At 46.4% G+C, this 22,234-nt stretch overlaps 1 protein-coding gene across 1 annotated transcript in view; it reads left to right on the top strand.

Moving 5' to 3' along the window:
* RBM6 (RNA binding motif protein 6) overlaps nucleotides 1-22,234 on the top strand; it is a 631,054-nt gene that overhangs the window by 552,015 nt on the left and 56,805 nt on the right. Inside the window, 2 exon segments of the mRNA XM_030205417.1 lie at nucleotides 2,988-3,239; nucleotides 12,202-12,276. Coding sequence (XP_030061277.1) covers nucleotides 2,988-3,239; nucleotides 12,202-12,276 — 327 coding nt within the window.

Here is a 22,234-nt window from a genome sequence, read left to right as displayed (position 1 = left end):
AAGAACTGGACAATGTAAATGTTTCATTAAAAGAAACCAGTGGGCTCAAGTTTACAGAATTAGGCTACTTTCTTAACCTTTTGCTGTTACCAAGAAGCTGCAATATGAAGATTTAACACCAGGTAAATTCTTCTTGGAATGGAAGGGCTTGATATATAACCTTAACAAAAGTGGGGGGTTAATTGCTGATGGCATTGTATCTTCAATGAGGAAAAGAGAGGAGCTCTTGCTGGATATATCAAATTCTCTTAGCTGCTATTTAGTTGATCCAATGAGCCGAATTTTGTTGAGCAGTGACCAAATTGCTACAGGAAAACAGGCACTCTATGACATAGCAGTTCGCATGAAAGGGGTTGCTACCTGAAACTCATAAACCACTGGATGAAGCTAAAGCTATAAATACTGGTGGTAATGGTGTAACTCAGAGCCTAAGCTATAAATACTGGTGGGTAATGGTAACTCAGGTTCATCCTCTTCAAATGAAGAAGAGAATTTTCAAGCCTATTTTGGACAAAATGGAAGCTTCAAAAGCAAAGCGAGTCGGTTAAGCATGGAAAAGCAACCTGTAAATGTCCATATAAAGAAATTCATGTAAGAGTTTTTAAAGGATAACAGAAGTGGAAAAGTTTGACCGCTCATCAAAACTGACTATAGAAGAAGCCATCATTGTTTATCCAGAGATTGTCAGTGATGCAGCTAGAACCGCAACAGCAATGCCACCCACCCAAGTCAGTGTTGAAAGACTGTTTTCAGCACTGAAAATAATCAAATCAGATTTAAGGGCTTCTATGAAGGAGGATCTGGCAGAAGCAATTCTGTTTCTAAGAACAATATATTAGTAATTTTGGATTATGTTAACAGCTATTCTACAGCTATATATGCCAAGTTTAAAATCTTCATAGAAGTTAATGGCTCTGCTATTGCGCCTGTGCCAGATGGAGGTACACCCCATGCACATTTTGAAAAGAATGTCACGTTAGCACGTACACATTGAAACAGGTTACTAGAATATTGAGTGGGGATTGCAAAAACTTACTGTACTGTTCTTGTGTCTTCACATTATTCCTAGTTTATTCTATATTCATTATATTCAGCGCTCATCTTCAGCAGTTATCATGTTAGAAATTGTGGTTGGTTGTAGTAAGGAGGCGAGATGGCAATGGGGAAAAAGTGTTGAGAAACGCTCCGAACCACACACCTTAAATTTCTTGGAAAAAGTTTATCCTTTTTACCATACAATGCCTAAAAGGAGAGGAAGACAGAGAACCAGACCCACGGTTTCTGCTTCACCGGTACCTGGTACTTTGGAGCGCTTCTTCAGTCCGGGAACGGTGTCAGGTGCAGGAGCTCTGCAGATGGAGAGTGCGGGGAGAGGAGAGCCGCATCCCCGTCTAGAGATAGAAACAACATTAAGCCCCGAGCAGCGGTCGCCTCCTCCCATGCCGGCAGACACGCCGAGGAGGGACTGGGAAACCCCAAGTTCCCAAGTGGTGGTGGGGCCCTCCCGGAACGGGACCCAACCTGGAAGCAAGTCTACCGATGCTAACTGCACAGGTAGTGCAGGAATTAAGTGGAGGAGAAGGCTTGACTGGGAACCAGCCGATGAGAGAAGCCGGTTTGACAGAGGAAACTCTACAAAGAGATTTACCAAGTAAGTCTGCTTTAGGGGAAAAACCAGAAAATATTACTTTGGAAGCCATCTGGGAAGCCTTGAAGAGTCTGGAAAATTCATTATCTCAAAAAATTTCTTCTATGTGTGATCAATTTCAGATCCCATTAAATAATATACCAATATTGGAAACAAAGATACAAACTGGAAAAATTAACAGAGAATAATATGAAAGAAATACAAATTCTTCAATAAATACAAGCCAATTTGATTAAAGAAAATTCATATTTTCAGAATAAAATAGAAAATTTGGAGAATGCTCAGCGGTCTAACACTTTAAGACTGATAAATTTTTCAAAACAATCTTTGATAGCACCTGCAATAACTTTAAAAAAATACTTGAGTGAAGTTTTGAAAATAACCAGAGAAAGCATACCCCCCCCCCCCCCCCCCCCCCACACACACACACACAATATCAAAAATTTACTACTTATTACCATACAAAAAAAAGGAGAAAGAACAACTGGAGGGTCAAAGACCTGAAACATCATTTGATGTTTTGGATCTGAATCTAACACAAACTTTAGAAGATGATGATTTAGGCTTGGTACTGATGACTTTAATAGTCTCTTTTGTATTACAACCGGACAGAGATTGGATTCTTAAACAGTTTTTCCTCCATAGAGATCAGCTTTTCATGAATTATAAGATAAGAGTGTTTACGGATGTTTCTAAAGCAACCCAAAGAAGGCGTAAAGATTTTCTTAAATTACGCCCTAAGGTTTATCAATTGGGTGCACTTTTCTGGTTAAATTTCCGTGTAAATGTGTAGTAAAATTGAATTCTGTTAAATATGTTTTTTTCGATCATAATTTAACTGTTTTCTGGACTCTAAAATAGCCTTGTTACCCTCAGTCCAGTCAACACCAATCGTAACATCTACCCCGTGAAATAATTAGAAATTCCTGGAACTTCCTCCCTTATTCCTAATTTCTAAGGAAAGAACTTTTCAAATATATTTAGGATGTTGTGACAGGCCTCTATTGTTGTGGACTATAGATGAATAATGTAGGAATATTCACATTCTATATGGCAAATCATTGGTATATTTATTTGATTTTCTTTTTGTTTGCATAGACACATTGCCTGTCAATATAGGATGGAAAATGTTATATTAATTCTCTCTTTATTTTTTGTAAATCATCTTTGCTAAATCAAGAAGTATCTTGAAATTATTGTAAAACTTTAAAATAAAACAAAATAAAAAAAGAAATTGTGGTTGGTTTTGCTACATTGTAGTGGTTAAAATGATAGAGGCCATTTGTAATGTTTGGTGAAGAGGAAACATCACAGACCATGTTGATTTTTATACCTACAGCCAAAAGTGAACCCATTGATTGGTCTCATTGGAGAATATGGTGGAGACAGTGATAGTGAAGAAGAGGAGGAACAGAAAAAAGTGGTAAAACCACAGCCAGCAGCACCACAGCCAAAGCCGAAACCGAAAACCATGGAGGGAGCTGAGGACAAGCTAACAGACTGGAGCAAATTGGCGTGTCTACTCTGCAGAAGGCAATTTCCTAACAAGGAGGGCTTAATACGACACCAGCAGCTCTCAGACCTACACAAGGTAAGAGAGAAGAGAGGCATCTTTTAAGTGTTCCTTGTCCTTATTCATCCAGTAATCTAAAATAATCTTAATCAATTCTATAAAGTAAAATAAAAGCAAAGTTAACATTTTTATGTACTTATATTTAAACGGTTTTTATTGATGATCAAATATTATTAAGCAAGGTTGTAGAAAACAAACAGATTAAAGTCATAACAATACAGCATATATATTATACACATCGTACTTGTTCCATCAGTGACCATCAATTTTATATAACGTAACTCCCCTTCAACCATGTCAATCCCCTCCCTCCCCACCCCCCCTCCCCTCCCCCCCCCCCCCCTTCATAGCCTCTGCTCTGAGCTCTTACTTCAGAGTCCTCTTTCAAACATCCAGCGTCAATCTGTACCTAATTATACAAGAGTACATTCGACCAAGTGTTTCTCAAATTAGGGTTTACCTAAATTATTTAGTACTGCACTTCTTGCTTTGATGAGAAATATTTTGTAAGTAGGGGTTCCATATAGTTTATAAAATGCTTCCTTCTCTTTGGGCTGTTTAAATGCCGATCTGGCCTCCCAAAGCATTAGCTCGTGTAATCTATTCCTCCAGAGCCACACTGAGGTGGCTCCGCCTGTGTCCAGTGCCTGAGTATACATTTCTTTCCCACTGCGTATGCCTTACAGAAGAGTAACTCCAAATTTTTATTTGAAATTCCATATGCATTATTTTTATTCAAAAGTACCCCTCTCCAGGAGGGGAACATCCTTTGCCCCGATATTTTTTCAAGATAGTTTTGTATTGCTTTCCAATAGGATTTAATTTTATTACATCTACATTTTTATGTACTTAATATATTCTCCGAGGACAAGCAGGCTGCTTGTTCTCACAACTGGGTGACGTCCGCGGCAGCCCCCACCAACCGGAAGAAGCTTCGCGGGCGGTCCGCATGCAGGGCACGCCCACCGCGCATGCGCGGCCATCTTCCCGCCCGTGCTGCGACCGTTCCCGCCAGTCTTTCTTTTCCGCGCCTGGAGAGAGTCGTGCCGTCGCCGCTCTCTCTTAGCAGCCCCGGAAAGACCGTCGCGTTTACGCGATTTTGTTTATTTTTTCGTTAGATTTTGTTGCCCGCGCGCTCCTGTTTTTCTTTTCTGAAAAAAAAAAAAAAGAGAGCACGCGCTCCTTTTTTTTCCCTCGTTTTCTAGCGAGGGCGTTGCGTTGCGGCCTTGTGGCCGCGCGATGGATTATTTTCCGAGGTGTGATTTCCGCTACCATCGCGACTTTAACTTCGCCGACGCGATTTTCCGTCGATGTCCTCGAAGGTCCCGAGTGGATTTAAAAAGTGTGGTCGGTGCGGCCGGCCGATCTCGCAGACCGACACCCACGCTTGGTGCCTCCAGTGCCTCGGGCCGGAGCACAATATCAAGTCGTGTTCTCTGTGTCTCGGTCATCCGGAAACGGACTCAGGTTGCGAGGCAAGTTTCTGCGGGACCGTCTTTTTGGAACTTGCACCGGCCCCTCGACGTCGACCTTGATGGCATCGGTATCGACGCCCGGCCCTTCGGTACCGGTATCGCTGCCCGAGAAATCGGCACCGATGGCATCGACACCCAGGAGAACAAGGTCCCGTCGGCCCGCCGGTCCTCCGGTGAGGGTAGGGGTGAGAGGCAGCGTGGGCAGTCGGCCCCGGTCCACTCCCTCAGCCCGTGGCCCTCGGGACCGAACCCTGTCTGACCCGGTTCCTCGGGACCGAGGGGGATCGACCTCCTCCTCCTCCATACCACCTGGCACCGGTGACGGGCACCGCAAGAAGGCTAAGAAGCACCGTCACCGGTCGCCCTCGACGCTCGGTACAGGGGAGGAGTCGACGCCGAAGCGTCCTCGTCGAGAGGAAAGGTTCCCCCTCGGTGGTGGAGGTACCGCCACGTCAGGGGTCCCAGCACCTCGGTGCACTCTCCTGGACCCGAGCAGCTTCCGGCACCGACGCCTCTACCGGCCCCCACGTCTTTCCCGACAGCGGGCCTGGACGAGTGCCTCCGAGCCATCCTTCCGGGGATCCTGGAAGGGCTGATGCGCCAGCACCCTCGGCGCCGATGACTGTGGCGCCGGCGAGCTCTAGCCCGGTGCCGAGGGCCGTCGACGACGACGCCGCTTGCGGCGCCGGTCTCGACCGCCACGCAGGTGAGTCCCCATCGACGTCGATGGAGGGAGCTTCGTCCCCCGCCGGCGCGGGAGTCCACCGCTCGACGACACCGAGACCTCTGTGCCTCGACGTCGAGCCGGGCCCGGTTCAGGACTCAGCTACATGAGCTTATGTCCGATACCGAGGAAGAGGCCTCGTGGGGGGAAGAGGAGGACCCCAGATATTTCTCCTCAGAGGAGTCTGCGGGCCTCCCCTCTGATCCCACGCCTTCACCGTAGAGGAAGCTCTCACCTCCTGAGAGCCTCTCTTTTGCCTCCTTTGTAAGGGATGTGTCTATTTGCATTCCCTTCCCCGTGGTCTCTGTGGATGAGCCGAGGGCTGAGATGCTCGAGGTCCTCGACTATCCATCACCACCTAGAGAGTCCTCCACGGTGCCGTTGCACAGTGTCCTTAAGGAGACACTGCTTCGGAACTGGATGAGACCGCTATCTAATCCCATCATCCCCAAGAAAGCGGAATCCCAGTACAGAATCCACTCGGACCCAGAGTTAATGCGGCCCCAATTGCTCCATTGCCTCGGCGGTCGTGGATTCTGCTCTCAAGAGGGCACGGAGTTCGAGGGATACCGCCTCGGTGCCCCCTGGGCGGGAGTCTCGCACTCTGGACTCGTTTGGGAGGAAGGCCTACCAATCCTCCATGCTCGTGACCCGCATCCAGTCATACCAGCTCTATACGAGCATCCACATGCGGAACAATGTGAAGCAACTGGCGGACCTGGTCGATAAGCTCCCACCGGAGCAGTCCAGGCCTTATCAGGAGGTGGTCAGGCAGCTGAAGGCGTGCAGAAAGTTCCTGTCCAGGGGTATCTATGACACCTGTGACGTGGCATCTCGTGCTGCGGCCCAAGGTATAGTGATGCGCAGGTTCTCATGGCTGTGTTCCTCTGACCTGGACAACCGCACCCAGCAGAGACTGGCCGACGTCCCTTGCCGGGGGAATAATATTTTTGGTGAGAAGGTCGAGCAGCTGTTGACCAACTGCATCAGCGGGAAAACCGCCCTCGACAAGCCTCCCACCGGGCGCCTTCAGCATCCACCTCAGCAGGTGGACGTTTTTCCCGGGCCCGGCAGGCTGTACCCTATTCTTTTGCAAAGCGTAGGTACACCCAGCCGGCCCGAAGGCCTCGTCAGGCACAGGGACAGCCACAGCGCGCTCGTTCTCGTCAACAGTGTGCGCCTAAGCAGCCCCCTGCGCCTCCACAGCAAAGCCGGGGACGGGCTTTTGACTTGATCCATGGGAAACATAGCCGCCCCTCAAAGTGTCCGTACCGGACGATCTGCCGGTCGGAGGGAGGTTAAAATTTTTTCACCAAAGGTGGCCTCTCATAACCTCCGACCAGTGGGTTCTCCAAATAGTGCGGTGCGGATACGCCCTGAATTTGGCCTCCCTGCCACCAAATTGTCCTCCGGGAGCTCAATCCTTCAGCTCCCATCACAAGCAGGTACTTGCAGAGGAACTCTCCGCCCGTCTCAGCGCCAATGCGGTCGAGCCCGTACCACCCGGGCAGGAAGGGCAGGGATTCTATTCCAGGTACTTCCTTGTGGAAAAGAAAACAGGGGGGATGCGTCCCATCCTAGACCTGAGAGGCCTGAACAAATTCCTGGTCAAAGAAAAGTTCAGGATGCTTTCCTTGGGCACCCTTCTGCCAATGATTCAGAAAAACGATTGGCTATGTTCCCTGGATTTAAAGGACGCATACACTCACATCCCGATACTGCCAGCTCACAGACAGTACTCAGATTCCGCCTGGGCGCACGGCACTTTCAGTATTGTGTGCTGCCCTTTGGGCTCGCCTCTGCCCCACGAGTGTTTACAAAGTGCCTCGTGGTGGTGGCGGCGTATCTACGCAAGCTGGGAGTGCACGTGTTCCCATATCTCAACGATTGGCTGGTCAAGAACACCTCGGAGGCAGGAACCCTGCCAACCCAGTCTCTGGAATTCATAGGAGCTCTGCTGAATACCCAGACGGCTCAGGCCTTCCTTCCCGAAGCGAGGGCCAACAACCTCCTGTCCCTGGCTTCGCAGACCAGAGCGTCTCAGCAGGTCACAGCTCGGCAGATGTTGAGACTTCTGGGTCATATGGCCTCCACAGTTCATGTGACTCCCATGGCTCGTCTTCACATGAGATCTGCTCAATGGACCCTAGCTTCCCAGTGGTTCCAAGCCACCGGGAATCTAGAGGATGTCATCCGCCTCTCCACCAGTGCCGCACTTCACTGCTCTGGTGGACCATTCGGACCAATTTGACCCTGGGACGTCCATTCCAAATTCCGCAGCCCACAAAAGTACTGACGACGGATGCATCTCGCCTGGGTGGGGAGCTCATGTCGATGGGCTCCACACCCAGGGTCTGTGGTCCCCTCCAGGAAAAGGAGCTGCAGATCACCTCCTGGAGCTCCGAGCGATCTGGAACGCACTGAGGGCTTTCAGAGATCGGCTGTCCTGCCAAATTATCCAAATTCGGACAGACAATCAGGTTGCAATGTATTACGTCAACAAGCAGGGGGGCACCGGATCACGCCCCCTGTGTCAGGAAGCCGTCGGGATGTGGCGTTGGGCTTGCCAGTTTGGCATGCTCCTCCAAGCCACATACCTGGCAGGCGTAAACAACAGTCTGGCTGACAGACTGAGCAGAGTCATGCAACCGCACGAGTGGTCGCTCCATTCCAGAGTGGTACGCAAGATCTTCCGAGAGTGGGGCACCCCCTCGGTGGACCTTTTCGCCTCTCAGACCAACCACAAGCTGCCTCTGTTCGGTTCCAGACTTCAGACCACACGGCAGGCTAGCGGTCGGATGCCTTTCTCCTTCATTGGGGGACCGGCCTTCTGTATGCTTATCCTCCTATACCTTTGGTGGGAAGACCTTACTGAAGCTCAAGCAAGACCGCGGCACCATGATTCTGATAGCGCCCCTTTTGGCCCCGTCAGATCTGGTTCCCTCTTCTTCTGGAGTTGTCCTCAGAAGAACCGTGGAGATTGGAGTGTTTTCCGACTCTCATTTCGCAGAACGACGGAGCGTTGCTGCACCCCAACCTTCAGTCTCTGGCTCTCACGGCCTGGATGTTGAGGGCATAGACTTTGCTGCGTTGGGTCTGTCTGAGAGTGTCTCCCGTGTCTTGCTTGCCTCTAGGAAGGATTCCACTAAAAAGAGTTACTTTTTCAAGTGGAGGAGGTTTGTCGTTTGGGTGTGAGAGCAAGGCCCTAGAACCTCGTTCTTGCCCTGCACAAAACCTGCTTCAATACCTTCTGCACTTATCGGAGTCTGGCCTTAAGACCAACTCAGTAAGGAATCACCTTAGTGCGATTAGTGCTTACCATTATCGTGTGGAAGGTAAAGCCATCTCTGGAGAGCCTTTAGTCATTCGATTCATGAGAGGCTTGCTTTTTGTCAAAGCCCCCTATCAAGCCTCCCGCAGTGTCATGGGATCTCAACGTCGTCCTCACCCAGCTGATGAAACCTCCTTTTGAGCCACTGAATACCTGCCATCTGAAGTACTTGACCTGGAAGGTCATTTTCTTGGTGGCAGTTACTTCAGCTCGTAGGGTCAGTGAGCTTCAGGCCCTGGTAGCTCATGCTCCATATACCAAATTTCATCGCAACAAAGTAGTGCTCCGCACCCACCCAAAGTTCCTGCCGAAGGTGGTGTCGGAGTTCCATCTTAACCAGTCAATTGTCTTGCCAACATTCTTCCCCAGGCCGCATAACCCGCCCTGCTGAACGTCAGTTGCACACATTGGACTGCAAGAGAGCATTGGCCTTCTACTTGGAGCGGACACAGCCCCACAGACAGTCCGCCCAATTGTTTATTTCTTCGACCCTAACAGGCTAGGGGTCGCTGTCGGGAAACGCACCATCTCCAATTGGCTAGCAGATTGCATTTCCTTCACTTACAGCCCAGGCTGGGCTGGCTCTTGAGGGTCATGTCACGGCTCATAGTGTTAGAGCCATGGCAGCGTCAGTGGCCCACTTGAAGTCAGCCACTATTGAAGAGATTTGCAAGGCTGCGACGTGGTCATCTGTCCACACATTCACATCACATTACTGCCTCCAGCAGGATACCCGACGCGACAGTCGGTTCGGGCAGTCGGTGCTGCAGAATCGGTTTGGGGTGTAAATCCAACTCCACCCTCCAGGACCCGAATTTATTCTGGTCAGGCTGCACTCTCAGTTAGTGTTCTTCGTAGGTCAATTTTCTGTTATACCCTCGCCGTTGCGAGGTTCAATTGACCTGGGTTCTTGTTTTGAGTGAGCCTGAGAGCTAGGGATACCCCAGTCGTGAGAACAAGCAGCCTGCTTGTCCTCGGAGAAAGTGAATGATACATACCTGTAGCAGGTGTTCTCCGAGGACAGCAGGCTGATTGTTCTCACCTACCCTCCCTCCTCCCCTTTGGAGTTGCGTTTTCATCTTTTGCTTGTCATTCAACTGGCGGGAACGGTCTCGCGCATGGGCGGGAAGACGGCCGCGCATGCGCGGTGGGTGTGCCCTGCGTGCGGACCGCCCGCGAAGCTTCTTCCGGTTGGTGGGGGCTGCCGCGGACGTCACCCAGTCGTGAGAACAATCAGCCTGCTGTCCTCGGAGAACACCTGCTACAGGTATGTATCATTCACTGTACTAGCACTGACACTCATGTTGCAACACCTCAGACTCAGCCCAGCTAGTTACCAACAAAACAACCATATTCCCCAAAGGAGTATTAACATCAAGAAATATATATGGTTTTCCTCTCTCTACAGTTTATAATCTTTGCTGTATCAGCTCTCTAATCTCTCTTTTTAATGGGTTCTGCAGTTCACTTCTCATTTTATTTATTTAGATTTTGCTCACACCTTTTTCAGTAGTAGCTCAAGGTGAGTTATGTTCAGGTACACTGGATATTTCTCTGTCCCAGGAGGGCTCAGAATCTAATTTTGTACCTGAGGCAATGGATGGTTAAGTGACTTGCCCAAGATCACAAGGAGCAGCAGCGGGATTTGAACTGGCCACCTCTGGATTGCAAGACTGGTGCTCTAACCACTAGGCACTCCTCCAGCTCAACTGCAACCTGCTTCTGTTGAGATATGACACTGTGAGCTTTTTTTCCCCAGCTTCCCAGAGATTTTCCCCAATATTGTGATCCTCCCAGCAGCCATTCAATATTAATATTAGCCAGGGGCTAGTCCTGAGCTCCCTCCAGAAACTGTTAAACATGTATGATGAATTTGCCTGTGATTAGAGTTACCATATTTGCCTAAGAAAAAAGAGGACACATGCCCTACCCTCTGTTGCACCCCCACCCCCTGTCATGCCCTGCCCTTGTCACACCCCGCCCTGCCCCGTCACTTTGACCCCCCCCCCCCCAAAAAAAAAGCCAGATTCCTTCTCTCTTCCCTCATTTAGTTCCTTTCCCCGATTTTACAGCCTCCTTCCACCCACTTGACTCCATTCACTACACCTTCCCTCTCCTCCTTTACCTTAGTGTGGTGCCCTGGTGGTCTAGTGACCTCTTTTAGGCAGGAAAGAGCCCCCTCTTTCCTGCTTGGCGCTTCTCCAGACTGCCGATTAAAAATGGCTGCCGAGAGTTCAAGCAGTGACCCTGCAAGACTTCTGCGGAAGTCTCGCAAGGCCACCGCTTGACTTTCAGCATACATTTTGAATCGGCATCAGGAGAAAGACAGTCTGCAGACGCGTGCTGGCCAGGAAAGAGGGGGCTCTTTCCTGCCCCGAAGAGGTCACTAAACCACCAGTTCACAACACTAAGGTAAAGGAGGGGAGGGGGAATAGGACAACCGGAGGCCTGCCCGCCAGCCTGCCCGTTCGTCCTCAAATCTAGACAAACGGGCAGGCTGGCAAAACCTGCCTAGTTGCCCGGCCGTGTCCTTAAAAAGAGGACGTGTCCAGGTAAAACCAGACGTATAGGTAACCCTAGCTGTGATGTCTCCTCACCCAGGCCTTGAGAATCACACAGGTCTGCTGCACAGCAGCATGATGATAGGGCGAGGTTCAAAAAGCACTTCACAGAACACAATTGATAGAACTTTCATTTGGATCAGAGTATAAGTACATAAGTAATGCCATATTGGGACAAGACCAAAGGTCCATCGAGCCCAGCATCCTGTCCCCGACAACGGCCAATCCAGGTCAAGGGCACCTGGCAAGCTACCCAATCGTACAAACATTTTATACATGTTATTCCCGACATTGTGGATTTTTCCCAAGTCCATTTAATAGCAGTCTATGGACTGGTCCTTTAGGAAACCGTCCAACCCCTTTTTAAACTCTGCCAAGCTAACCGCCTTCACTACGTTGTCTGGCAACGAATTCCAGAGTTCAATTACGCGTTAGGTGAAGAAAAATTTTCTCCTATTTGTTTTAAATTTACTACATCACTTTCATCACATGCCCCCTAATCCTAGCATTTTTGGAAAGTGTGAACAGATGCTTCACATCCACCTGTTCCACTCCACTCATTATTTTATATACCTCTATTATGTCTTCCCTCAGCTGTCTCTTCTCCAAAAACAGACAACTTGATAAGAATTGCAAGGGTCATAGTAGTTTAAAGGATTTCAGCATAAGTGCTTTCCTGGCTTCAGTTTAAGATGACTTGAGAGTGTGCCTGAATGTCCAGGACTTATGATGCTTATTTTTTGTGTTGCAGAGCCACATCAGGGTGTTCTTTTCCTAGGAGCAAGACCTCACAGTTTCCTTCTTTAAAATGTTCATACAAGTCCATAAACAGTTTATAACTGTAATTTCCTAAATTTTAAACCAACTTTGCGTACTTTTATTGTTTCAGCAAAATATGGCCATCCATATGAAAATTAAACAGTCTGAAAAAGAGCTGGCATATCTGGAGAGAAAAGAAAAGGAGGTAAGCAAAACATCTGTGTGAGAGGTGAGGACAGAAAAGGAGCAAGTTATGAGTGTGAGAAAGGTGGGACAGCTAAGAATATGTTTGAGGAATGAAGAGGACAAAAATAGCATATGTGAGAGTGAGATGGAAAAAGTGTGCATGAAAATAGAATGGCATTGTGTGTGTGAGAGAAGTGAAGCAATGGTATGTAGGGTGTAGGGGCAATAATGTGTTTGAGGGGAAGAAAAGTGTATATGATATTAAAGAGGGTGTGAGGGTGGAGGACAAAGGCATGTGTTTGTAAGAGGGAGGAGATAGAAATCTATGTATTTTGATAAGTAGTGTGTAAGAGAGGAAGGAAGCAAAAGTTGAGTGTGAGGAAGGGAGAAGCATGTGAGATGACAATTGAGTGAAAAGTGCTTCATTATTATCTGTGCCAGACCTGTCCAGATGGTATAGATCCTCCTGCCAGTAGATGAAGACAGAGAAAAAATGGTCAACGCTGACTTCCCTCCCCTTAAAGAAAGCTGGTACTACCTTCAGCTCCTAAGTATTTTTCTGTCATGAGCAGATGGTGTGTACCTGCATATAATGTGCATACCCTCCTCCCTCCACACCTCTTCCCACTGAGGGGGGTCTTTTACTAAAGATTAGCTTGAGTTATCTGCAGCAGGGCCCATAGGAATAAAATGCGCCCTGCTGCAGATAACTCAAGCTAATCTTTAGTAAAAGACCCCTGAGATTCTAGAAACCATCCCCACGTTTGCTTATAATGGTTCCACTTGTTTTGATGGAGAGCTGTAAGCCATACTGGGCCAGACCAGTGGTCCTAGCCTAATATCCTGCTTCCAACAATGGCCAATTCAGGTCACAAATACCTGACAAAATCCCTAATAGTAGCAAGATTCATGCTGCTGATCCCAGAGACAAGCAGCGACTTTCCCTATGTCTATCTCAATAGCAGACTATGGACTTTACCTCCAGGAACTTGTCCAAACCTTTTTTAAACCCAGGTACACTAATTGCTGATATCACATCTGGCAGTGAGTTCTAGAGCTTAACTATTTGTTGAATGAAAAACTGTTTCCTCCTGTTTGTTTTTAAAGTAGTATCATGTAACTTCCTTGAGTGTCCGTCCCCCCGTCTTTGTACTTTTTGAAAGAGTGAAAAATCGATTAACTTCTTTGGATTTTGTAGATCATATCCCCTGCAACTGACTGAACAATTACCAATGAAGCTCTGGAGGGCAGTTGGGAGATAGCAGCAGAAGTGGCTTGGCTTGAGAGAGGGGCAGCCTTTTTGGCTGACATGTTCTATGATCTCATATGAACTTCAGTAGAGTAGTTCCTAGTGGCAGGAACATTGAGGCGAGTGGGTGTGTTAGTGCACCTATGTTTACTAGTAATACCGTCTTTTTAGAAAATTACACATGAACATACTAGTAAAGCAATTTTTTTTCAGTTCAAGGACCAGAACACTGGAATAAACTTCCACAGTCTCTTTGTCATCAAACTTCACTTCAGACATTTAAAATCAGAACTTTAGACTTTTCTTTTTTCAGATACATACTCCTAATTTTCTATTTACTGTCCTTAGAGATTAAACATGATTGACCACACAATTTTTTTTAAAGCACTTCCCTCCACCTTCTCCCCTTCCTCCTATCCTGTCTATATTGTAGTTCCTCCCTTTTCCCCTTCTAGTCACGTGATGTTATGTCTTACTTATGTACTATTTTCCTTTATCTCTTCTTTTAATGTAACTATTTAGTCTATAAACTGCCTAGACATACGTCTGATGGGCGGGATAGCAAATCTCTATATATAAAAGGCACCACCAACGTTCTAAATGAAGCCTCCAGCCGGAAGTGTGAAGGGGGAGAGATATCCAGTTTCCCCATGAGTGTCTGCCCCGCCCTCGCTCTCTCTGTAACACAAACAGTGAAGGAAAACACAGCAAAGTACAAAATCAAATCGCTCTCTCTGTAACAGTGAAGGACTCAGAGGGGGGAGGGGAGAGAGGGCAGAAGCCCTCACTATCTCTGTAACACAAACACAGCACAGCAAGAAACTTAACACTGAAGGATTCGACTCCGAGGGGGGAGGGGACAGACAGCACAGGGGAAGGGAGAGAGGGCAGAGGGCAGGGACACACACACTCCCACATGCACACAGAAGAAAACCTTGCTAGCCCCCATTTCATTTGCATCAGAAACGGGGCTTTTTTACTAGTATTAAATAAACTTGAAACTTGTATGTTTGGACAACTGCTTAGAGCGAAATTGTGTCAGGAGAACAAGGAAACCACTGTGCGTGTGATAGTTTCTGGAAGAGCTGGGTTGGGTGATGAACTCAGCAAATAGAAAATTAGTTCCATCACAGTGTCACAGCCAGAGTGTAGCGCAGGTGCGATGTAAGCATGGAGGGCAGAAGATTGTACTTAAACTCCCTGGTGAACAGCAAGGCAATCAGCAGATGCTTTAACACTGCAGAACTCCAGGAAGAAAAACAGGAAGGCAGCCAGATCATGTAGTAAAGAACTCGCTATGAAAGAAAAGCTTTATTGTCCTAGGCATTCAGGGCTGTGCTCCAGGCAAACAATAGGGTTGAGTCCAAAGTCCTTACAAGCATAAACAACAACAAAAACAAAATAAAAAACAACAGAAGAAAACCTCTTGTGAAAAAAAAAAACCTTGATCAAGATAAAACAGCTCTGATCCAAGCACCCTCTATATTCTCCCAAGTTTGTCTCAATCTCAGTTGCCCCAGATATGCAAAAAATGACCTCATAGGTCAACTAAAAGTTAGTACTCATTTGCAGTGCACGTGTTCAAATCAGAGCAGAGTGCTTCTCTCCTCTGTTCAAAAAGAAAAAACAAAAGAAAACTCATACAGAAAGCTCAGTTTAATGCAGTTTAGTAAATCCCAATGTCCAAACCACTAAAACCAGGTCTCAACAGTTTCAGAGCCCATCTGGATGTAAATTCAGACAACAGTTCAGATCATGGAAACCAGGGGTGCAGCCTCCATTGGCATACAAGTGTTTTATCTACAGCAGTGCATGCAAATCTCTCTCATGAATATTCATTGTAGGTATCCTGAAAACCCAACTGGCCAGGTGGTCCCCAAGGACTGGGTTGAAAGCCACTGATCTACAGTATACGTAAGAATTGTTAATCTACTGTAAAGTGGTGCACAGATGTGTATGCTCTATACATAAATTTACTCATGACGCTATTCACATCCAAAATTGACTATTGTAACATTATCTTTGCTGGTGCAACACAAGTATTATTATCATAAAACACTTATAAACCACAAATACCACATGTAGTTCAATGCAGGTAACAAACAAAAAAAAAAAAACGAACATGAACCAAAAAGTACAAGGAAACTACCTAATCTCTCAAATCACTTAAAATTCGGCATCAGATATTTCTTAATCAAAAATTGCAATCCTTACAAAACACAGCCATCAGAGTTTCTGCCCTGCCAGCAAATACGATGGGGTCTCTCCTCAAAGATCATCACTGGTCGCCAGTGACTTTTCAAATCCGGTATAAAGTTCTTCTGCCGGACTTCAAGGCCTTCCATATTGGCCAGCCCGGAAGTTTACCTCAGAACAGAAGAGGGAGGAGTCAGGACTGGCACAGGAAACAGTAGCGGCAGGCAGAGAGCCACGGTCCCGCGCCTCTGCCTTGGTTGTTTATTAGTGCGGACCCGGTGAGGTGCAACGGGAGGGATCGTGCTGCACGGCAGGTGGATGAAAGGGGAGAGAGGGAGAAAGGAACAGGCACCAGGTCAGGTCTTGCTGTTGCTGGACTGGAGGCATCTGCAGCTACGGTGGGTGAATGAAAGGGCAGAGAGGGAGAAACAGGCACCGGGTCGGGTCTTGCTGTTGCTAGACTGGAGGCATCTGCAGCTACGGTGGGTAGATGAAAGGGGTGAGAGCAACAGGGCAAGGATGGAAGAGGCAGTGGGTCCAGGGAAGGATGCGATTGGGACTGGGGAGGCTTTTATTCAGGGCTGGACTCAGCTAATCTGGGATTGGGCCCTGCCTCACCACTGATCACTACCACCTTCAGCCCAAAGTCTCCTCAGGTAAAACAAATATGTGTCATTGTGGGCTCTTTATTGCAGTGCCGGGGGGGGGGGGGGGTGCGGAGATACGTTGGTGGGTTTCTGGGCAGGGATGGGTTCAGTGCCCAGGTTAAAATAATAATTTTAAAAAGGTGTTTTATGTTGGCTTTTGGGTGGGGGTTGTCTCTGCAGTCCCCAATCATGAAAAATTAAAATGTTTTACATTTAATGCTGATTGCTGATGAGCTTAAGGGTGGAGGGAGGGGGAGATTGGGAAGAGTAGGGGAGATGCCAGACTATGGGGGGGAGACAGGTAGATGGTAGTACAGGGCTGATGCTAGGCTATAGGGAGGGGTGGGGGGGAGCTAGGGTAGAACTGATGCCTAGCTGCGGGATAGATGATGGGGAAGTGATGGATAGGGCTAATGCTGGGCTATGGGGATGGGTGAGGGTAGGGAAGGGCTGATGCCAGGCTACAGGACAGTTTGTAATTTTTGGTCCTCTATTCTGTAATTCATGAGGGTTGGTATGTGACCAAGGTGAGAGAATCTGCTGGCGTGTGGTTTGTGTAGTGTTATGAGTTTGACTTGTCTGAATTTTCCAATGGAATGCAAATTCCTGCTATGTATATTCACTGCTGTCTTTATAAAAGTACAGTTGTTAGTATTTGTGTTCAGAATTGGTATTAAGAAGCTTCTTTGCAGGCTTTAGTGTTACTTCACAAAGCACCTGGCAGTGAAGGAATTTTGTATTGCTATTATTGAGGTGCCACCAGAATTTGAATATATTTTTCCTATGTAATTATATTGTAGGGTCCTGCCATGTGTGTTGAGAGGTTTGCTGTTGTAGTAGACATACGTATGATCAATTTTAAGATAATAGGATAATGTAATTATATTTAAAAATATCAATTTTTCCATTAAGTATGTATGTGGTTATATTGATGCAGGGCAGCTGTTGGGCAGACTACTTAGAAATCCATCATCAAGTGAATTCTAAGGCATTATTTTGTAGGATCCCAAGAGACACTACTCATACTTATATACACAGTGCGTGCCCACCCATATTAGCTCTGGGCCCACCCAAAATCTCAGGTCTGGCAATGCCACTGATGGAAACACCCTCACAGAACACTGTAGCGTTTGTTAACCGGTCCTGTGTCGGCAGAACACCCCACCCCTTTTCCTAACCTACAGATCTCTCACTTTTTCTTAGAAACTACTGAGAAATCTACCCAAAATCACAGAGCAGCAACAGAAAACTGACTATCTAGTTAGGAGATGTCCATGTCTTCCCCAAGGCTGTTTTCTTGGACCTCAGAAACCTGACTCGCTATGCCCACTCCATCTGCTCCTCTGGTCTCAAGCAGGCTTCTAAAACAGAGCCAGCCGGAAGCAGTCTGAAGCCCTGAGGCGGAATGTATAATGATCATGTTCCCAGGAAAACTGTCTGGGTCTTTCCTCCCCCTGGATGCCTAGTGATCCACCCCAGCTGTTTGGTACAACCTGCTTAGGAACTGGGTTTAGTCCTTACTCAAAGCCCATCTCTTCTCCCTTGCTTTTGGCGCTTAACCGACCTTCCCCATTCATGATACCTACACTGACTACATAGCTTGTTACCTTTAGATTGTAAGCTCTCTTGAGCAGGGACCGTCCTTCCCCATGTTTTAACTTGTACAGCGCTGCGTAACCCTTGTAGCGCTATAGAAATGCTAAGTAGTAGTAGTAGTGGTTTCCCTCCCTCCCTAACAGTGTGAACATAGTTCCTACGGGGATCAGTAAAATGAGGGGAAAGAGATTTCTGACCCCCCCCCCCCCCCCCCCCCCCCCCCTCTGGTAAGTAGGACACTTAAAAGGGCCAAATAAGCTTTTTTGTAGGAGCTCTACCTGTTTCCTTGTCACAACAGACAATAGAGTATTTGGGAGCTCTGTTCAATACTCAGCATTGGGAAGGTATTTTGGTCCAAATAAAGGCAACTCAGATTGTAAGAATAAATAAAAAGTCTACTATGGAAGCTCAAGCTGATAGCCTAGGATTATCTCCAGGTCCTGAGTTCCGAGGCAGGGACCTGGGAACTGGTTCCTTTGGCCAGAGCTCTTATACACCTATTGCATTGAGCAATCCCGCAGGTTTCCTCAGAGCCAGCATTGGGAAGAGGTCCTCCTCTTATGGTGGGGAGGAGAGAAACAGTCAAAGGGGTGGCTTCAGTTGGAAAACCTGATGCAAAGGATGAATCTGGAAACTCCAGACTGGATTTTGCTGATGACAGATGCCAGCATTGAAGGCTGCTGTGGTCACTATAAGGACAAAGTGGTTGAAGGTCGGTGATCAACAGAGAAAACCTCATGGCTGAGCACTTGTTCGAAGGCAAGGTCATGCATTTAGTTCTAAACAGCTTGTGCAGAACAAAGTGGTGTATCTGCTGTCAGACAATGCTATGACAGCAGCTTATGCCAATTGACAAAGAAACCAAGAGCCAAGGAGTGTTGCAAGAAGTGAAAGGGTGAATAAACATGTGGATAAAGGCGAGCCGGTTGATATTGTGTATATGGATTTTCAAAAGGCGTTTGACAAAGTACCTCATGAAAGACACGAGAAGAAATTGGTTAAAGGATAGAAAACAGAGAGTGCGGTTAAATGGTCAGTATTCTAAATGGAGAAGAGTAGATAGTGGGATTCCTCAGGAGTCTGTGCTGGGACTGCTGCTTTTTAACATATTTATAAATGATTTAGAGATGGGAGTAACTAGTGAGGTAATTAAATTTGCTGACGACACAAAGTTATTCAAAGTTATGAAATTGGAGAGTCATGGGATAGGAGGTAGTGTTCTATTATGGATTAAAAACTGGTTAAAAGATAGAAAACAGAGAGTAGGGTTAAATGGTCAGTATTCTCAATAGGAGAAGGGTAGTTGTTGGGGTTCCCCAGGGGTCTATGCTGAGACCGCTACTTTTTAACATATTTATAAATGACCTAGAGATGGGAGTAATTAGTGAGGTAATTAAATTTGCTGACGACACAAAGTTATTCAAAGTCGTTAAATCGAGGGAAGATTGTGAAAAATTAAAGGAAGACCTTTACGAGACTGGGAGACTCGGCATCTAAATGGCAGATGACGTTTAATGTGAGCAAGTGCAAAGTGATGCATGTGGGAATGAAGAACCCGAACTAGAGCTATGTAATGCAAGGTTCCACATTAGGAGTCACCGACCAAGAAAGGGATCTCGGTGTCGTTGATGATACGTTAAAATGCTCTGCTCAGTGTGCTGCTGCGGCTAAGAAAGCAAATAGAATGTTAGGTGTTATTAGGAAAGGAATGGAAAACAAAAGTGAGGATGTTATAATGCCTTTGTATCGGTCCATGGTGCGACCACACCTCAAATATTGTGTTCAATTCTGGTCGCTGCATCTCAAAAAAGATATAGTGGAATTAGAAAAGGTACAGAGAAGGGCAACAAAAATGATAAAGGGGATGGGACGTCTTTTCTATGAGGAAAGGCTGAAGCGTCTAGGGCTCTTTAGCTTGGTGAAGAGACGGCTGAGGGGAGATATGATAGAGGTCTATAAAATGAGTGGAGTGGAACTGCTAGACATGAATCATTTGTTTACTCTTTCGAAAAATAGTAGGACTAGGGGGCATGCGGTAAAGCTACAAAATAGTAAACTTAAAACGAATTAAAGAAACTTTTTCTTCACTCAACGTGTAATTAAGCTCTGGAATTTGTTGCCAGAGAATGTGGTAAAGGTGGTTAGCTTAGTGGGCTTTAAAAATGGTCTGGATGGCTTCCTAAAGGAAAAGTATATAGACCATTATTAAATTTACTTGGGAACATCCACTGCTTAGTTCTGGGATAAGCAGTATAGAATGTTTTGTACTTTTTTGGGGATCTTGCCAGGTATTTGTGACCTGGATTGGCCACTGTTGGAAACAGGATGCTGGGCTTGATGAACCTTTGGTCTGTCCCAGTGTGGCAATACTTAAGTACTTATGAAGATATTAATGTGTTGGGTAAAGTGCAGTCTTTTTCCAGTACAATTGAGCGCTATAGCGTCAATTTATTGGTAAGACATACATATTCTTTTTATATTTGGATAGAATTAATAATCAACAGACGGCAGAGAAGACTCATGACGCAGGCCAGTACGGCCAAAACACAACTGTGTCGAGTCCCTTTCTCCCTGCTACAGTTTGGCTAATAAAGTTGATTCTTCATTTTTACATCCAAAAAAGTGTCGTCTTTTTTATGTAATTTTTTGATTTTGATGGATTCATCTTTTAAATACATATTTTATGATTGATTTTTAAATTTTGACATTTTTAATATATATTTTTTATTTTTATATTTTTTGTTTTTTGCTTTTGTTAGTCATCTTTGCTGTTTTGTTTCTTGTTGATTTCCTTGCGAAGACTGGTTTCTTCTGTTTTTTGTACTACATGGAGAATATACAGGCAGATTTCTTGAGCAGAGAGACCCTGGATCTGAGGGAGTGGAGTCTACCAGAGGGAGGCATTCAACGCCATTGTCCAAAGGTGTAGAACCCCTGTTATGGATCTCATGGTGTCAGGAAGAAATACCAGTGTTCCCAAGCTTTTAAGTCAAAGGCATGATCGTCAAACAGCAGGTATAGATGCACTGGTACAGCTGTGGCATTGGGGGTGATTGCCGTATGTGTTTCACTCATGGCCACTGCTGGGCTGAGTCATTCAGAGGATAGAAGGTCATTAGGGACATGTCATGTTAATGGAATTGGATTAGCCAAGGAAGCCCTGATAACAGAGACCTGGCTGTAAGCAGATGAGCTGTTAGTACTGTTAACAATGGAAGGTTCAGGTGCTGAATCAGATGCCGGCCATGTCTCAATTCTGTGTTTTGGTTTGGCTCTCAAGAGGGTGAGGCTATGGAAGAGGTCCTTATTCCCACATCATAGATACTCTGGTGCATTTGAGGAACAGTTTGATCTCTTTGGAATATGTTAGTGTGGAGAGTTTTTGAGCAGTGGTGTGAGGAACAGAAAGTGGTGCCTTTGTGGTATTTTTTGGAAATTCTACAATATCTACAGGATGGTTTGGACAAGAGTTTAGCTGTAGCCTTTCTGAGAATGCAGATGGTGGCCATTTCTCGCTATAGAGATTTAGCTTTTGTTTGGTCACTGGTTGCTCACTCAGATGCAATGTGGTTTTTGAGGGACGTTAAGTAACTACTACTACTAGACTTACGCAGCGCTGTACAGTTGAACAAGAAAAGACAGTCCCTGCTCAACAGAGCTTACAATCTAATTAGGACAGACAAACAGGACAAACAAGACATAAGAGAATATTAAAGTGAAGATGATAAAATAGGGGTTCTGAACAAGTGAATAAGAGTTAGGAGTTAAAAGCAGCATCAAAAAGGTGGGCTTTTAGCCTAGATTTTAAGACGGCCAGAGATGGAGCTTGACGTACTGGCTCAGGAAGTCTATTCCAGGCATATGATGCAGCAAGATAAAAGGAACAGAGTCTGGAGTTAGCAGTGGAGGAGAAGGGTGCAGATAAGAAAGATTTGCCCAGTGAACGGAGTTCCCGGGGAGGAATGTAGGGAGAGATGAGAGTGGAGAGGTACTGAGGAGCTGCAGAGTGAATGCACTTATAGGTCAATAAGAGGAGTTTGAACTGTATGCGGAAACAGATAGGAAGCCAGTGAAGTGACTTGAGGAGAGGGCTAATATGAGCATAACGACACTGGCAGAATATTAGTCGTGCAGCCAGGGCCGTGCCTAGGGTCTCTGGCGCCCCCCTGTAGACTATCAGTTGGCGCCCCCCCCCCCCCCCCCCCGTGAAAATGATCACCCCACCCCCCCATGAAAATGATCGCTCACCACTTGCCACACTGAAAGGAATTGTCAGCAATATTCTTAGA

The sequence above is a fragment of the Microcaecilia unicolor genome, chromosome 6 (genome assembly GCF_901765095.1).
Source record: "Microcaecilia unicolor chromosome 6, aMicUni1.1, whole genome shotgun sequence".
Classification (NCBI taxonomy): Eukaryota; Metazoa; Chordata; class Amphibia; order Gymnophiona; family Siphonopidae; genus Microcaecilia; species Microcaecilia unicolor.
This window is presented reverse-complemented; position numbering and strand designations above follow the sequence as displayed.